The 18,703-nt window shown below is 42.8% G+C and overlaps 1 protein-coding gene across 2 annotated transcripts in view; it reads right to left on the reverse strand.

Annotated features, from left to right (window-relative positions):
* SETBP1 (SET binding protein 1) overlaps positions 1 to 18,703 on the reverse strand; it is a 786,996-nt gene that overhangs the window by 100,904 nt on the left and 667,389 nt on the right. For both annotated transcript variants that reach the window (XM_070743631.1, XM_070743630.1), the window contains exon 3: positions 7,156 to 10,591. In XM_070743631.1, the coding sequence (XP_070599732.1) occupies positions 7,156 to 10,591 (3,436 nt within the window). The remainder of the gene's footprint in view (positions 1 to 7,155; positions 10,592 to 18,703) is intronic.

An 18,703-nucleotide genomic window follows, 5' to 3' on the forward strand; every position in this document is an offset into this window, starting at 1 on the left:
GATGCATCTTTCTGGAAATTTTTTGCAAATCTATCAGTTTCTTTCTTTTTGGCACATTAGCATCTCTGGAATCTTGCAAGCACCTCTTGCTGGGGGCTCTGACAATATGAGCAGGGTTCCCTTTGGTACCATTTGTTGGAGGTCAAGGGAAAGGGAGGGTCTTGCCTTCTCCTTCTGCTCAAGATCCCCATGTACAATTGGTGGGCCACTGTGTGACACAGAATGCTGGACTCGATGGGCTTTGGCCTGATTCAGCCTGGCTCTTCTGATGTTCTTATGAGTGCCACAGGAGGAAAGGGGGGGGGGGGGTCTCCCTGTTTGCAAACCATCTGATCTCAATTACACATCAAGAGACCAACCTACTTTCCTTTGTTATGGTATTATCTATCAGTCTATCTGCCTGCCTGCCTGCCTGTCTACCAACCATTTATCTCATCATTTACCAATCATATCTATCTATCTGTCTGTCTGTCTGTCTATCTTATCTAACTACAGTACCTACCTATTATTTATCTCATCCTATCCATCTACCTATCTATCTACGTATCTATCTACCTACCTACCTATCTACCCATCCATTTTATCATCTATCTAGCATTTATCTATCTATCTATCTATCTATCATATCAATCTCTGACATCTATCTTTTATCTCATCTATCTATCATATCTATCTATCCATCCATCCATCCATCCATCATTTATCTCATCTGTCTGTCTGTCTGTCTATCTATCATTTATCCCATCCATCCATCCATCTTCTATCTATCATTTATCTCATCATTTATCTATCGTATCTATTTGCCTGTTTGTCTGTCTCTCTGTCTATCATCTCTCCCTATATATCCTTGATGGCGACCCTGTTGGCATGTGGAGCGATATATCGGAGGGAACTCGAGACTTTGCCCAAAATCCCGCAACGGACAAATCAGAAAAACGCACTTCCAGTTTGCCGCTGACTTGTTTTTTGCACTCCGGAGGTTCGGAGAAGCAGCACAATGGGCAAAGCAGAAATGAATTTTCCTGAACTTCCGGTTTGCCCATTTAGGCCTTTTTTCCACCTACCAGGCTTCAGAAAGACCTGGGCACATGTGTGGGAGGAGGAGGGAAGGGGTGTGGGCATGTGCACACAAGCTAGCACCCCCCCCACACGCACCCCTTTTGGCACGCGAACTAAAAAGGTTCGCCATCACTGTCTTATATCATCCTAGTCAAACGGTGGTCCACTCTATTTTTCTTTTAAACTTCCAGTGATGGAATGCCCACAATTAGAATAGAATAGAACAGAATTCTTTATTGGCCAAGTGTGATTGGACACAGAAGGAATTTGTCTTTGGTGCAGATGCTCTCAGTGTACATAAAAGAAAACATACATTGTCAAGAATCACGTGGCACAACACTTAATGATTGTCATAGGGGTCAAATAAGCAATGAGGAAACAATAAATATTAATAAAAATCTTAAGGATACAGGCAACAAGTTACAGTCATACAGTCATAAGTGGGAGGAGATGGGTGATAGGAACGATGAGAAAAAACTAGTGGTAATAGTAGTGCAGACTTAGGGAGTCAAGCTATTCTATTGATTAGGGTGAGCAGTGTGGTCGGGCAGTAGGAAAAGCAAGTAGGATGCTTGGCTGCATAGCTAGAGGTATAACAAGCAGGAAGAGGGAGATTGGGATCTCTTTATATAGAGCGCTGGTGAGACCACATTTGGAATACTGTGTTCAGTTCTGGAGACCTCACCTACAAAAAGAGATTGACAAAATTGAAGGGTCCAAAGACGGGCTACAAGAATGGTGGAAGGTCTTAAGCATAAAACGTATCAGGAAAGACTTAATGAACTCAATCTGTATAGTCTGGAGGACAGAAGGAAAAGGGGGGACATGATGGAAAAAAATTAAATATGTTAAAGGGTTAAATAAGGTTCAGGAGGGAAGTGTTTTTAATAGGAAAGTGAACACAAGAACAAGGGGACACAATCTGAAGTTAGTTGGGGAAAAGATCAAAGGCAACATGAGAAAATATTATTTTACTGAAAGAGTAGTAGATCCTTGGAACAAACTTCCAGCAGATGTGGTTGGTAAATCCACAGTAACTGAATTTAAACATGCCTGGGATAAACATATATCCATCCTAAGATAAAATACAGGAAATAGTATAAGGGCAGACTAGATGAACCATGAGGTCTTTTTCTGCCGTCAGTCTTCTATGTTTCTATGTTTCTATTAATTATTTTCAGTGTTCTCCTTGCTTTTATACCTTCTTACCACCAAATTCCATTGAGGCAATGATTAGAAATTACATGCAGCTAAATATCTTAGGACCACAGTGTATCGGGGGACCTCTGCGGTGGTCTAACCCTCCCATTTTTCCACCATCACGCTTGGGGAGGGGGGGGTGTCTGTGGTGAATTGATTAACATGTCTTTTCATGTTGGGCAAGTCTAGGAGTGACTGGGAAGAAAAAACCACTAGACATTTGCTATCCCATGAGCCTTTCTACCACAAACCATATTACTCAATCATACTTAGCGGCTCTTAAGCTTCCCCACCTTGAACGAGATAATTTGTCAGGCCAACAAAAAAGAACAAAACAAAAGAAAACAAAATTAATCCAACATGTTAAAACCTTAAAGATCACTCTAGCTGTTCTCTCGTTTCAGCTACTGTTCCAGCAACAGAATTGGCTTAAACAGCTGGGATCATGGGGCATCTATGCAAGAGAGTGTAAATGACATGAGTTGTGTAGTGATCCGAAGAATGTTAACTGAGATCTTCTCCATGTTGTTATCATGATACATATGATACCATTCTGATCAGTAATAAACATCTATTTTTGGATGTTTATTTTTTTGTGGATCTTTTATAAGTCAAGAAACACATCCATCCATCCATCCATCCATCCATCCATCCATCCATCCATCCATCCATCCATCCATCCAATCTAGCTATCTATATCTATTTAGCTATCTATCATACGTCCATTATCTATCTATCTGTCTGTCTGTCCATCCATCCCTCTATCCATCTATCATCCATCCATCCATCATGTCTGTCTGTCTGCCTACCATCCATCCATCCATCCATACCCTGTTTCCCCGAAAATAAGACATACCCTGAAAGTAAGGCATGTCAGAGGTTTTGCAGAATTTGCTAATATAAGGCACCCCCCGAAAATAAGGCGTAGTCGAGTTTACATACGGTACGGTGGAAAAACATATGGTACCATTCAAAGCTGTTCATAGCAGTACCGTAATAATGTGGCATCCCCTGCTGGCCCCTTCCATCGCTTTGTACCGTCCAGTACAGCAGACACAGTCTGCTGCTGTCTCACCGCCATTACAGTCTCCACTGCAGTGCGTAGACTGTAGTTCCTCTGGTGGCCGGAAGCTGCAATAGCGGGGGTATACTGTTATATCATATAAGTGTCGTTGTTTGTGTGTGTGGGTGCCATACTGACAGGTACCGTACCGTAATCAGTGTACCATACGGTACACTTTCTTTGGGGGTGTCAGCTTTTCTGCCTGTGAATTTGTCTTATTTGAGAAATATAAGGCACCCCCCGAAAATAAGACGTAGCACAACTTTTGGAGCAAAAATTAATATAAGACAGTGTCTTATTTTTGGGGAAACATGGTATATCTTGTCTATCATTTCTATCTATCTATCCATCCAGCTGGAAAATTCTGGGAGTTGAAGTCCACAAGTCTTAAAATTTGCCAAGTTTGGGGACTCCTGGGATACATCTTAAGAAAATGGAAGGAAGTGTTTGACAGATGTTGAATCACTAGGATGATAAGAAGATGTTGGATAACCATTTGTCTGAAGTAGTATAGGGTCTCCTGCCCAAGCAGGGGGTTGGACTAGAAGACCTCCAAGGTCCCTTCTAACTCTATTGTTGTTGTCATTATTATTATTATTGTTGCTGTTGTGATATGAACCCAGAACAGGAAAAGGAAGGGTGGCAAAACTCCAGAACTATATATCCAGAACACAAGAGAAAAATGAACAGGCCAAGACGGGGGCTCAAATTTTCATAGGAACACTACAACCGAATGCCAGTAGATGGTACTCACAACCTCAGAATGCCCATCAATGCACAGACTATGGAGAAAAAAAATCCCTTGAAGAACTGGAGATCCTAATTTAAGAAGACACATATTACGTGAGAGAACATAGACCATCTGGGTATGCTGAAGGTGAAGTCTTTCCGCATGAGATGATCAGACCTCCAAAAAAAAAATGTAAACAGGGATGATTTAGGACTTCAATGTTTTTTTAAATTTTATTTATTTATTTATTTATTTATTTTGTGGCCCATCTTGTTTCGAAGTGACTGTGGGCAGCTATGTTGTTGACATCTGCTGAGAATCCTACTCTGTCAAGTTAGAGGTTCAGCAAATTCTTACCCTTTCTTGCTGACAACATTCATTTATCAGAAGGTTGATAGGAAAAAAAACCCATGGGATGCCTCCAAATGCGGACCTAATTCTCCCTAACGGAAACAAATTGGTTGAAAAATTGACCCTTTGGAAAAAACTGAAGATGTTTGGAACATCTGTGATATCTGGAAGAGGAGGAACCGAGAGGATACAGAAGTCTATTCTGGTCTTCAAAACAGGTCTTGATGGACTGTGAGAGAAGTTGGTTAAGATTTAGTAGCTTAAAATGCTGAAGGAAGTCTTCTTTCACATGTGGTGGCTATGTCCCGAAGCAAGGAATTATTGGCTAGAAATACGTAGGTTTGCAGATGATACAACAGTGATTGGTCTCAAAAAAAAGAAAAAAAAGCAATTGGATAGTCTTGTTTTTTCTCTTAGAAAATGTTTTGGTTTTGTCTAGTTTAATTGAATGGTAAACTGTCTAGTTTAATGAAAAGAAGGGGTGATATGACATCATATGGCCTCGGACCAGAATACCTCCGGGACCGTTTTCTGCCGCACGAATCCCAGCGGCCAATAAGGTCCCATAGAGTTGGCCTTCTCTGGGTCCCGTCGACTAAACAATGTCATGTGGCAGGACCCAGAGGGAGAGCCTTCTCTGTGGCCGCCCCGGCCCTCTGGAATCTGCCCCCACCCTCCTTGTCTTTCATAAATTGCTTAAGACCCACCTATATCGCCAGGCATGGGGGAATTGAGACATCTCCCCTAGGCTTATATAGTTTTATGTACGGTATGCTTGTGTTGTATGGGTTTTTTTTTAATGATGGGGTTTTAGATGCTTTCTTTTAAATATTAGATTTGTTACATTATCACATTGTTATTATTATTGTTGTGAGCCGCCCCGAGTCTGCGGAGAGGGGCGGCATACAAATCTAATAAATTATTATTATAATTTATAATTGTGTTTTTAATGGGAAAGTGAGCACAGGAACAAGGGGACACAGTCTGGGGTTGGTTGGGGGAGGGATCGTGGGCAACATGAGAAAATGTTGTTTTACTGAAGGAGTAGTGGATCCTTGGAACAAACTTCCAGCAGACGTGGTAGATAAATCCACAGTAACTGAATTTAAACATGCCTGGGATAAACATATATCCATCCTAAGATAAAATACAGAAAATAGTATAAGGGCAGACTAGATGGTCCAGGAGGTCTTTTTCTGCCGTCAGACTTCTATGTTTCTATTATTATTATTATTATTATTATTATTATTATTATTATTATTATTATTATTATTATTATTAGTGTTCCAATATCCAAGGTGTTGCCACAAAGAAGAGAACCTATTAGATTGTTATTAGAGTTGGAAGGGACCTTGTAGCAGGGGTCCCTAAACCATTTCGGACAAATAGGATAATGCCTAGTCCTCCAAAGCACATGAAGACAGGACAAAAAGCAATGGATGGAAACTAACTAAAAAGAGAACCAAGCTGGTAGAACTAAGGAGAAATTTCCTGACAATTAGAACAATCAGTCAGTGGAACAACTTGTTTCCAGAACAGCAATAACAATAGCATTTAGACTTATATACCGCTTCATAGTGCTTTTACAGCCCTCTCTAAGTAGTTTACAGAGTCAGCCTCTTGTCCCCAACAATCTGGGTCCTCATTTGACCCACCTCGGAAGGGTGGAAGGCTGAGTCAACCTTGAGCCGGTGGTGAGATTTGAACTGCTGAACTTACAGCTAGCAGTTAGTTGAGGTAGCCTGCAATGCTACACTCTAACCACTGCGCCATCCTGGCTCTAGTCATTGGGGAAGCCAGATTCCCATTTAACAACTGTGTTACTAAATGAATAACCACAGTGATTTATTTAACATCTGTAGCAAGGAAGTTTACCCAACGGGGAAAATTAAAATTTAACAGGTGTCTCACTTAGCAACAGAAATCCTGGGCTCAATTATGGTTATAAGTTGAGGACTACCTGCAACTAAAGCTATTGAAAAGCACAGACACACCATTCTTCCTGGTCAAAATTCATCAGCACAGACGGACAACTGAGATAATAGTACTCCTGGAACGTCAAAAAGACATGGACTCATTCTCTTTTTTTTTCCCTAATTCTTTTTGTTGATTTTAAAATATAGAATATAAAACACACACACAACATACAACAAGTCCTCAATGATTGGTGCCCGCCATCAGACAAATATTCACACCCCACCACCAAATTGGGAGTGTTTTTTATATATATACCATTTTAACTCAAGAGCAAAATATCTATTTACATATTATAAAGTGGTCTCAGATTATACTAATCGTATATCGTCTTACCTTGTCCCATCGTCCCATCAGTTGTCGCAAATCAGTTTCATTAAACGAATTCATCCTTTTGTCCACAATCTCAAATTGAATATGATCCACCATGTATCAGTACCAATTTTGCATTGTCCATTTTTTCGCATTCTTCCAACCCAAAACTATTACCGCCTGATGCTCATGTTACCTAATTACCTATATTATATATATTAGGTGTAGAGAAAAAAAACTTGATATGGTAGAAGAAAACTAACTACAGTTTTGAAACCAGCATGCCTAATTAGCTTTAAAAAAGCTAAAAATCAAACTCAAGAGAAATTGTGTTACAAATTGTTCCCCAGGGTTATAGACGATAGATTAGATATAAATGCAGTTTAAACAACATGACACAGTCCTCTGTGTGTCTACAAAGAGATGGGATGGGGGAGAGAGAGCATTGCTGAAGGATATCTCTTACCTGAAATAGCTGAGGAATCGTAAGAGTTCCTGTCCTTCCTACTGGCTCTGAACGTCTGAAAGTCCTTCTCCCGGTAGGTCCCAAATCCGTCAAAATTCCTTCTTTTCCCTCGGGTGGGGTCCCCGTCTCGCTTGTCGCTGGCGGAATTCATCTCGCCAAAGACATCCATCACATCGGCTCGCGTACCGCTCTCCCCGTTCCCCGCGTACTTCTTCAGGCAGGACTCATCACTGCTCGAGTTGTTCTTATCCTTGACCCACTGTTGGGTGTCGGAGAGCGACAACGTAGAGAGGGTGTCCACCTCGAAGCTACTCTTGGATCCCTTGTGCCCAGCTTCGCAGTGCTGGTGCTTCTGTTTGTCCTTGTGTTTGCCTTTCTCGGTCAACAAGGAGAGGTCTTTCTCGGAGACGTTTAACCTCTCCCCCACCGAATGGCTGGAGAAGCCAGGAGACTTGCTTGCAAAGAGGCTGCTGAGCTCATCCTGGGCCTCCAGTATACGCTCCTCCTTGTGTTTGTGCTTATGTTTGTGTTTCCTTTTGTGAAGTCGCCCACTGGATAAGCTGGTTCCCGACACCTTGGCAGCGGTCAACGAGGAATGGACATCTCCAAGGCCCATCCCCACGGGCGTCTGCAAGTGGACACCATGCTTGGCTTTATGCTTGGCAGTGTTGGGCATCTTCATGTGAGAACTTGGATGGAACTGGGGAGGGGGCACCGTAGGCCTCATGAAAGGAGACGCCGTGCCCAGGGTGTGAGACAAGTACAACGGGGCCGGGTACTGACTGTAGTAGCCCAGGTTCATCATAGGCATTGATGTGTAAGGCATTCCGTAGGGTGCATAGTAATTCCCGCTGGGAATAGGGTAACCAAACCCTTGTAAGAAAGGCACCTTCGTCATGGTGTCATTGGTTTTGGCAGGCCGACCGCGCTTTTTCTTAGACTTCATGTCAGAGGACCTATGGAGGTACAGCAATGGGTCGTACTGGATGTATGGCACAGGATAGTAGGGATCAAAGTTGATCCTGAAAATGCTGGGGTACGGATTCTCGTGATAGAACGTGTAGCTTCGGTGAGAAATTCTGAAGACTTGGAACTTACTGATCAGCTCCTCCAGATCAGCCAGGAACTGGAGGTCGTCTCTGTTCTGTAGGTTTTTCCGTTTCCTCTTGTGCTTTGGCTTCTTCATGGACTCATGGGATAGAAAGTTGTCCACCATGAGATGCTTCGGACGGTGGCTGTGCCTGTTCTTACTGCTGGTGTCTGACTGGACAGCTTCTGGGTTGTCCAGACTACAGAAATCAAAGGAGTATCTTCGGCGCAATTCCGAAGTCTTCTCAGCTTGGTCCACAGTGCTGTTGTTGTCTGTACCGATTCCGCTGTCGCTCGGGATGGTTTCTTCGCTGTGGGACTCGCTCAGAGGAGACAACGTGATTTCCTTCAGAGAACTGATGTCGCACAGGTGGGAAGGAGAATTGGCCATGAGCCTGGGTGGAGACAACTTCCAAGTCCCGCTGTGGATTCCTTTCGGCGTTTTGGTGGGGAGCGCACTGATGGGTTGTAGATTTGGCATCGTCTTTAACTCTGAAAAATTGGTGTCGGTCCTGGCAGGGCTAAGGTTGTCGTGAGAGCCCGCTAGCTGCATGGACAGCGGGTGAACTGTTGCTGGTGAGGAGTTCACGAGAGACTGCAAGGTTGAAGGCACAGCTGGGTGATCGGGCTGGCTAGATACAGGCTTCAAATGTTTGACAACTGTCTTAGGGTCTTCCTGTGGAGACTGCAACTCAGATCTTGGCTTCCTTCCCCTCTTTTTGCCTATGTATATCGTCCCTCGTTTGCTCACATTGATTTGCTTTCCTAACCTTGCATCGATCGTTGGAGTCCCCGAGGTGGCCGGGGGCTGGGTTTTGGCTTTCAAAGATATATTATTGGAACATGATAAGATCTGGCTCAAGAGGTTCTTTCTCTTGAGGGTCTTCATTTTGTTGATCGTCTTGATGGTCTTCTTATCCAGGACGCCAAGTTTGCCCACCTTTTTGTGAAATTTCAACTCGCCGGCCGAATGTTCTTCTCCTGAAGGCATCTGAGCCAGGTTCACCAAGTTTCGCCTCCTCTTTCTTTTTTTGGTACCCGGGAACTCCCGACTGATTGGGCTGACTGGGCTGGTGGACGTTCCTTCATGGATGGTCTCGACGGTGAGCAAAGGTTGTTTCTTGGGTCGGCCCCTCTTCTTCTTGATGGGGGTGATCACCGTCAGACTGTCAGTGTTGGTATAGAGAGGGCTGGATGGTGTTATGGGATAAGCGGACGGAGGTTCTATCATCATTTTTTCAGATGGACCCAGAGAAGGTTCCCGGAACACGTTTTTAGGTTTGCTACAAGTCCACCTTCGTTTGGCTGAAAATTTGGGGTGCTGCATCTCTGAATGCTTGTTGAAGGCAGGGATATCATTTGTCGCTGAAATGGATGTGACGATTGTGGTCTTTCTCAGCCTGGTCGCATTGCTCGAGGTTGATTTATTGGTCATCTCATTTTTTTCCATTGGTACCAAGGAGGGAGATTCAATCTCAGGAGCTTTCCCCGGCTTTGTGACACGAGGATCTTTCTTACCCAAGTCTGCTTGGGTGCTATTCCGGCTGGCTATATCACTGCTTACAGGTTGCCCAGAAAATGGAGATTTCTCCACCTTCTCGGGAGCAATTTTTGTCGACTGTCTTTTCTTCCTTTTGTGACCAGGTGGATCACCTATTGGACCTTTTATCGGGATCGTAATCCGCACATGGCTTGAATCATTTTCCGAAGGGTTGGCAGAGTTTGGGCTTTGTCGGGGTGAGGGCGGCTTGGTTGTGCTGGTTTCTTTTTTGCCATCCATGTTGGCGTTGGGTTGGGCTTCCAATGACTTCTGAGTGTTCTTCACCCATTCTAGGTCTGTTTTTGGGGCCGTCTGGTTGATTAAGTCTTTCTTACTGGACTTTTTCTTGGAGCTGGTGCTGGTTTGATCAAGCGTCTCTGCTTGTCCCCCAGCCTCTTGACTCAAAAACCCACTGCAGTCAACCAGATTATTGTTAGACTGGGATGCTAATCCATGAGAGTTTGACCCCGGGGTTGCAGTGCAAGAAGGAAGGTCTTTGCTACTGCCACCGTTGGTCAGCTGAGCCCAGACGCTGCTGGAATTTGCCTTCTTAACTTGGGATTTGCTGAACGACAGTCCAGCCTCTGACCCCGAGACCTTAGGGGAATTTGCGGCTTCTCGGTTTGACTCCGGAGCCACGAAGCAAGCTTGAGAAGTTGATCCAGACTCAGAAGTCAACGACCAGTCAAGATGATGTTGGTTGCTATTTCTTTGCTGGTGCCGTGGTTTTAAGGTGTCGCTGGTGAAATCCTGGGGTAACTCGGGATTGTAGTGAACCACGGAATGTTTCTGCAGCTTGTCATAACCCTGGAAAGAAGGGAGACAAGAAAAGAGAAATATTAATCCTTCCCATTCTCAAAATATCTATACCTATCTCTGTATCCCTCCTTACTTCCTCCCCTCCCCTCCTTCCTTGTAGGTGAATGCTATCAGTACTGCAAAAAGTTGACGCCAAGATTAGTAATTTCATTCATTCATTCATTTGTTGTCCAATTGCTAAGCCCTGTCTAAGTCTTGTGCCAAAGGTGCAGTTGCCTTTTGCAAAAGTACCTGTGGGACAAACATGACTTGGATGACTCAGAATCTCCATAGACATGTGTCCAAGTCTTCGCCACACCGTGCCCCACAACACCCCAGGCCCTCCTGACCTCCTGTCAGGGTCCTGATACAGCAGCTGAGTCCTAGGTGACGGAACCAGTGAAGAAACCAGCCCTCCCTTTCCCAGATTGGTCCATGTGTTGCACTTGTGGGTGTAGATTTGTGTAAATGAACTTTAACTCAGTAGAGAACGGATGTGAACCTCAATTGCTGGTATTGCCAGCCACGAATCCAAAATGGCTTTGTTAATAAATAGAACCTCCTGTGACGTCATAGCAGTGGGTTGTGATTTATTTCTCAGACGCTACTTTGTTCGTTGACAACAGATACCAGCAAACCCAATAATGACAGTATCTAACCCTCTTTTGTTTATTTATTTATAGCCCACCTTTATTAGTTTCACAAATAACTCAAGCTGGTAAACGTATTCAACACACACCCTACCTATTATTTCCCCCCAAGCTAAGTCACTATTGTGATGTGGTTCTGGGCTCACAGAGAATGAATCGTCTAAGGTCACCCAGATGGCTGTCATGGCTAAGACAGGACCAGAACTCACAACCCTGAAACTCACAGAATATTCCCACCTCCCCCACTTCTCTCTCTCACACACACTGTGAAATCACCTGGTATACACAAGTGTGGTAGGGAACATACTGCTTCCTTTTGCCTTTCGGCCCCAATTCAGAAGGGTATGGCTGCTAAATAGCTTGAAATAGATCCATTCTAGTCTCCCTTTATTTCTTTACTAGCTCAGTCTGGTTAAGTGGAAAAGAAAGAAAATGAGAAAGTGCATTTACATTTTTGTACCCTCTGCTCAATTTTCTGATGAGGCTTTCCTGTGCCAGTTGATCAGCATGGCAGTTGATTAGCAGCCAATCAAAATGTGCCTGCTATGTTTGTCATCAATCTCTATGCAAAGCAACCACCTGTCTTTTCACCAGCCAATCAAAACGCGCTTCATATGGTTTTTGACCAGTTTTTACCCGTCACAGGTGTGATATCTATATAATATAGGTATATCGTAAGGACTGTATTCGTTTGGAAGGCTGTATCAAAATTTCAAAGCAACCGGTGAAGAACTTTTTGAGATTAGCTCCTCCTAACAAAGATACATTTACATTTTTATTAATATAGATCAGTAAAATGTAATTTCTCTCTGTGTGTGTCTTTGTCTCTCTCTCTCTCTCCATCTCTCTGAAATCAACCAGAGGCTTTGAAAGTAAAATAAATAGAAAACATGGACTGTAGGTTCATATCAGGTGACAGGGGAAAATATTATCTGTTTCTCTAGGGGTTAATAATTAAGCAATTCCAGAGGCACTGAGTACTTTCTCACCTCCCTTCCATGCTAAGGGTTTTGTTTTGGGAAGAAACAAACACTGATTCTAGAATTTTCTTAACTACGCAAGTTTTTATTACCGCCATACAATACTTGACTACTGATGCAATTCTGAATCTTATTAACATATTCGCTGATTGAGAGAAAAGAAAATAGTAGCATTCTGTTTCTTTTTGTTTAATCTTAATCTTTCAACTTCCATTCCTGCTAGCAGTTGTTTGAATAATTCTTTGAGGGAGATGGGAGGTTAAGAAGATAGGATTTATTTATTTATTAGATTTGTATGCCGCCCCTCTCCACAGACTCGGATAGGATAGGATAGATAGGTAGGTAGGTGGATAGATAACCATAGATAAATGATAGATAGATAGATAGATAGATAGATAGATAGATAGATAGATAAGATAGATAGATAGATATACAGACAGACAGACGGATGAGATAGATAGATAGATAGATAGATAGATAGATAGATAGATAGATAGATAATGTATTAGATTTGTATGCCACCCCTCTCCGCAGACTCGCTAGATAGACAGACAGGCAGATAACTTAGATAAATAATGATAGATACTCACAAAGATAGATATTAGTAGATATAACCATAGATAAATAACGATTGATGCATGTATAGACAGACAGACAGATATAGATAACCATAGATAAATAACGATACTCATATAGCTAGATAGATAGCTAGATAGATAGATAGCTAGACAGACAGATAACATAGATAAATAATGATAGATACTATCTATTTTAGGAATCATAGAATGGAAGGGCTGAAAGGGTTTGTTTTATTTATGTGCCAAATTTATTGGCCATCTAACTTGCCTCAAGGTCACTCTTGAGGTCACCGCAAGGCCTGAGATCAAGAACATAAGCATAAAAAGCATAAAAACCTGATTTTGTACAAAGGTTTTGCTTTTTAAATGGGAAGTCAAATCGTAGCTTGTATGGAACCCTTCCCAACCACCCCAGAATAAATCCTCAATTCCCCCTCACTTTTTTTTTTTTAAAGAAAAGGCACAGTTCAGGTTGCTGGCTGGAAAGCTTTTTCAGCAATCTGGGACCAACATTTCAGAAACACACAAACACACACACACTTTGAAGTAGGAAGCGCTGCATCTGCAAAAACAATTCTTGGAGTGGAATTCCCTATTAAGAAGCTTTATCTGGCCAGATAAGCAGCTGGCTCCCATGTTGTTAATTGCCGTCTGCTGTGATTTTAAAACAACTGCAGCAGCGCTGTGTCTGTCACCTTCTTATTCTAATCACCCTGAATCTCAGAAGAGGAGGAGGAAAAGCATAAGATAATAAAATGAAGGGAAGGGAAGATAAAAGAAGTGGAAGAAGGGAAGGACAGGAAAGGAGGGGAAAGTAAAGGTAAAGAAGGAAAGAAGGGAAGGGAAGGGAAGGAAGAAGAGGAAAGGGAAAGGAGATAAAGGAAGGGAAAAGGAAAGGAAGATTAAAGAAGGAGAAAAGAAAGGGAAGGGAAAGGAAAGGAAGATAAAAGAAGGGTAAGAAGATAAAAGAATAGGAAAGGAAGAGGAGGGGAGGGAAGGAAAGGAGGATAAAGGAAGGGGAAGGCAAATATGGAAAGGAAAGGAAAAGAAAAGGAAGGAAGGGAAAGGAAAAGAGGGGAGATAAAGGAAGGGGAAAGGAAAGGAAAAGAATGGAAGGGAAAAGAGGGGAGATAAAGGAAGGGGAAAGGAAAAGAAAAGAAAGGAAGGGAAGGGAAAAGAGGGGAAATAAAGGAAGGGGAAAGGAAAGGAAAAGAAAGGAAGGGAAAAGAGGGGAGATAAGGGAAGGGGAAAGGAAAGGAAAAGAAAGGAAGGGAAAAGAGGGGAAATAAAGGAAGGGGAAAGGAAAGGAAAAGAAAGGAAGGGAAAAGAGGGGAGATAAGGGAAGGGGAAAGGAAAAGAAAAGAAAGGAAGGGAAGGGAAAAGAGGGGAAATAAAGGAAGGGGAAAGGAAAGGAAAAGAAAGGAAGGGAAAAGAGGGGAGATAAAGGAAGGGGAAAGGAAAAGAAAAGAAAGGAAGGGAAGGGAAAAGAGGGGAAATAAAGGAAGGGGAAAGGAAAGGAAAAGAAAGGAAGGGAAAAGAGGGGAGATAAGGGAAGGGGAAAGGAAAGGAAAAGAAAGGAAGGGAAGGGAAAAGAGGGGAAATAAAGGAAGGGGAAAGGAAAGGAAAGGAAAAGAAAGGAAGGGAAAGGAAAAGAGGGGAGATAAAGGAAGGGGAAAGGAAAGGAAAAGAAAGGAAGGGAAAAGAGGGGAGATAAAGGAAGGGGAAAGGAAAGGAAAAGAAAGGAAGGGAAAGGAAAAGAGGGGAGATAAAGGAAGGGGAAAGGAAAGGAAAAGAAAGGAAGGGAAAAGAGGGGAGATAAAGGAAGGGGAAAGGAAAGGAAAAGAAAGGAAGGGAAGGGAAAAGAGGGGAGATAAAGGAAGGGGAAAGGAAAGGAAAAGAAAGGAAGGGAAAGGAAAAGAGGGGAGATAAAGGAAGGGGAAAGGAAAGGAAAGGAAAAGAAAGGAAGGGAAAAGAGGGGAGATAAAGGAAGGGGGAAGGAAAGGAAAAGAAAGGAAGGGAGATAAAGGAAAAAGAAAAGAAAGGGAGATAAATTAAGGGGAAAGGAAAAGAAAGGAAAAGAAAGGAAGGGAGATAAAAGAAGGAGAAATGGAAGGAAAGTGAAGGGGAGGGAGACAAAAGGGAAAAGGGAATCACTCACTTATATTTTGCCTAGGTTAATTATTGTACAGATAGTCCTCAACTTACACAACAATTGGGATGGAAATTTCGGTCCAAAGTCATTGCGATTGTAAATCCAGATGCCGCGTAATCAGCTCAATTTTTTTCTGTTTTTATGGCAGTTGATAAGTGAATTACCACCACTGTTAAGCAAATGACTTGGTCACTGAAGAAATGACACTCTCTCAAATGGTTTGGTGTGTTTTCCCCCCCTGGAAATTGACAAAAACCTGCTGAAAACTAGCAAAAAACCCGTTGAACATTGTCATTGTGAGACCATAGGATTTGTCTGTCATAAATACGAGCCAATTGCAGAACAGAGCTAGAAGGGTCCTTTGGAAATCTTCTAGCCCAGCCTACTGCTCAAGCAGGAGACCCTATACCTGTGATGGGAAACCTATAGCACGCGTGCCCACAGGTGGCACACAGGGCCCTATCAGAGCACATGCTAGACTTTGCCATGTTTCACCTCCAGTGTGCATGCATGCGCTGACCAGCTGATTTTCGGCCTTGTGAAAGGCCATTTCTTCCTCCAGATGCTTCCTTGAAGGCAAAAAAAAAAATCCCCCAACAAACAAATTAGAAGATGTACTTCCAGTTTGGTGTCTGTTCTGCCGGGCTCTCTGGTACGAGCCTCCCGAAAATTTAAGGGTACAAATTTCAGACACACACACGTTTGAAAGTTCAAAACAATGTCCTTTATCACAAAATTCAAAAGAAACAAAGCACCCTTTTTGTATTGCAAAGAGCACTCGTCCCAAAACAACCTGGTAGTCTGTACAATCCCCTTAATCAGTCCTTAAGTACTTAGCTTGCAGCTGTGAATAAATGTCACAGCCCTCCTCCTTCCACGAAGTGAAACACACACACACACACTTTGCTCTGCTTTGGTTTCAAAGTCGTGAAAAATCAACAAATGAAGTCCGGAGACAGCAAGGCAGTCCACAACGGCCAAACCCACACGCTGCTATTTATATCAGCAGCTCTAATTGCTGGAGTCCCACCCAAACACAGGTGGCCTCTCTTATCTCCTGTAATATGCCCTCAATTGGTCTCTTCAACACATAACTCTGCGCCTGCGGGGGTCCAAGACTTCCGCATCTGAATCGACCGAAGATAATGGAGATTGGCTTCCTGGGCTGTGTGCCAAGCCCCCCTCTTCCAAGTCTCCCCCACCTTCTTTTTCGTCCGAGGAAACTGCACTACCTGACTCTGTCGGCAATAAAACAGGCCTATGACATGTTGAAGTTTCCCCTGCATCCACCTCCACATTCCCTGGGGCAGGAGCTGGGCCAGAGCCAACCACAATAGCGTTGTGCTGTTTTTTGCACTCTGGAGGGTTCGGGGAAGCTTCCTGAAGCCCCGGAGTGCAAAAAACAGCTCAATGGGCAAACTGGAAGTGCGTGTTCTGAACTTCCGGTTTGCCCGTTTTTCCTCCTACCAGGCTTCAGAAAGACCTGTGCACATACGTGTGGGGGACAGCGTGGAGAGGGATGCGCATGCGTGGATGGGAAGGGAAGGCATGTGGGCACATGCATGCATGCTAACATACCCACACCACTACCCTTTTAGCACACGAACCAAAAACGTTTCGCCATCACTGCCCTATACCATATTTAAGATAAGTGACTGTCTCTAGACCAATGATGGCAAACCTATGGCACGGGTGCCACAGGAGGCACGCAGAGCCATATCTGCTGGTACACAAGCCATTGCCCTAGCTCAGCTCCAATGTGCATGTGTGTGCTGGCCAGCTGATTTTTGGCTCGTACAAAGGCTCTGGGATGGCATTTTTGGCCTCCAGAGAGCCTCGAGAGGGTGTTTTTACCGTCCCCTGGCTTCAGGGCAAAACACAAGCCTACTGGGCCCACCAGAAGTTGGGAAACAGGCCATTTCTGACCTCCAGAGGGCCTCCAGGGGATGGACAAAGCTGTTTTTGCCCTCCCTAGGCATTGAATTATGGGTGTGGGCACTTGTGCATGTATGATAACGTGCACACATGCTCTTTCAGCATTCGGGGAGAAAAAGGTTCGCCATCACTGCTCGAGCCTCTTCTTAAAAGCCTCCCATGATGAAGCACCCACAACCTCTAGTGGCAATCTGTTCCACTGGTTCATTGACCTCACTCTTAGGAAGTTTCTCCTTAATTCCAGGTTGCTTTTCTCCTAGATAAGTTTCCATCTCTTTGTTTCTTGCCTTGCCTTCTGGTGCTTTGGACACCATGAAGTAGGAACCACCTTCCTTGCATAATAGTTTTCAAAGTGTTGGTCCATGCGGGGGTTCCTTCTTACCGCCAACACCGGTACGATGCACATCCAGTTCTGGATGACATGTGCGTGTGCGCGTCCAAGCAAGATTTGACTTGCGAGAGGATGCGTGGCTGTGCAGTATTTCGCCAATTTTTTTCCTTCCGCCAATCGCCAAAAATCATCAAAATCTCTCGCGTTCGTCATCTCACAAGATTTTACTTCTTGCGCATGTGCAGAAGACAAATCTTGCTCAGACGTGCCCACCTACCGGCCAACAGGAGCTATATGTGCAGCACCATTTTTGCTATCGGTACGCAGTGTGGCACGTACCAGGTAGCAACCCATTACTGTGTGGGTCAGTTCGTAGTAGTCCTACTTTAGTTGTTCCCAGCTGTTTTGTTTAATTTTTGCCAAGCCCCCCCTCCCCCTTTGTCTCCCCCAAACTATCCCATCAGCTTTCTTCCTGTGCGGCTGGCCAGCTCTGTTTCCATCTGCCTTCCCCATCTCCCCCCCCCCCCCCATTACACTGTCCATCTGTATGAATGGCTGCTTCATCAACAACCAAGCTACGTCCTTCCAGAGAAAGTCTGGGAAAGCAGAGAACAATGAAATCCCCCTGTCACTTCTGACAAAGGGCTCATCACCCCTGACATAACAAATCCATTTAAATGTTGTGTGTCCCAAACACAACGCAATTCAGCTGTCTGGTTTTTCTAGCAGCTGGCAGAGAGACAATCGACCCTAAGGGACGGTAGGGCACCACAGGCCGCCTTAGCTGACATAATAAAATAATAAAATAGAATGAAATAAAATAATAAAATGAAATAAAATTAATAAAATAATAAAACAAAACAAAATGTTAAAAAATAATTTAATAAATAAAATGTATTATATTATTTTGATAATTAATAAAATAAAAATTTAAAAAATAATATAATATAATATAAAATAAAATGAAATAATACGATAATAAAACAAACGATAAAATAAAACGATAACATAAAATAACATAAATTAAGTAAGGAAACATAAATAAAATAAAAAAATAAAACAGTAACGTAACATAAATAAAATAAAAATACAATGAAATAATAAAGCAAAGTAAATAAAATAAATATGATAATAAAATAAATAAAATAATAACATAAAATAAATAAAATAATACAATAAAAATAAAATAAAACGATAAAACAAATAAAATAAAATGATAAAAAACCCAATAAAATAAAAATAACATAACCTAAAAAACAAAGCATAACATAAATAAAATAAAAAAGTAAGTGTCGCTAAACTTTATAAGTCGAGGACTACTTGTAAAATAAAATTAAAATCCCCAAACTCTTAACCCCACCCTCCCCATGACCCTCCTCTTCCTTGCGTAGATCCCTGGGATTGGGATTGTATAGAAGTCAAATAAATTAAATTATTTCTTCAGGCAGAAGAAGATGGTAGTAAGCGGAAGATCTCCCAGAGCTTCCAAAGATTC

Source organism: Erythrolamprus reginae, chromosome 2 (assembly GCF_031021105.1).
Source record: "Erythrolamprus reginae isolate rEryReg1 chromosome 2, rEryReg1.hap1, whole genome shotgun sequence".
NCBI lineage: Eukaryota > Metazoa > Chordata > Lepidosauria > Squamata > Dipsadidae > Erythrolamprus > Erythrolamprus reginae.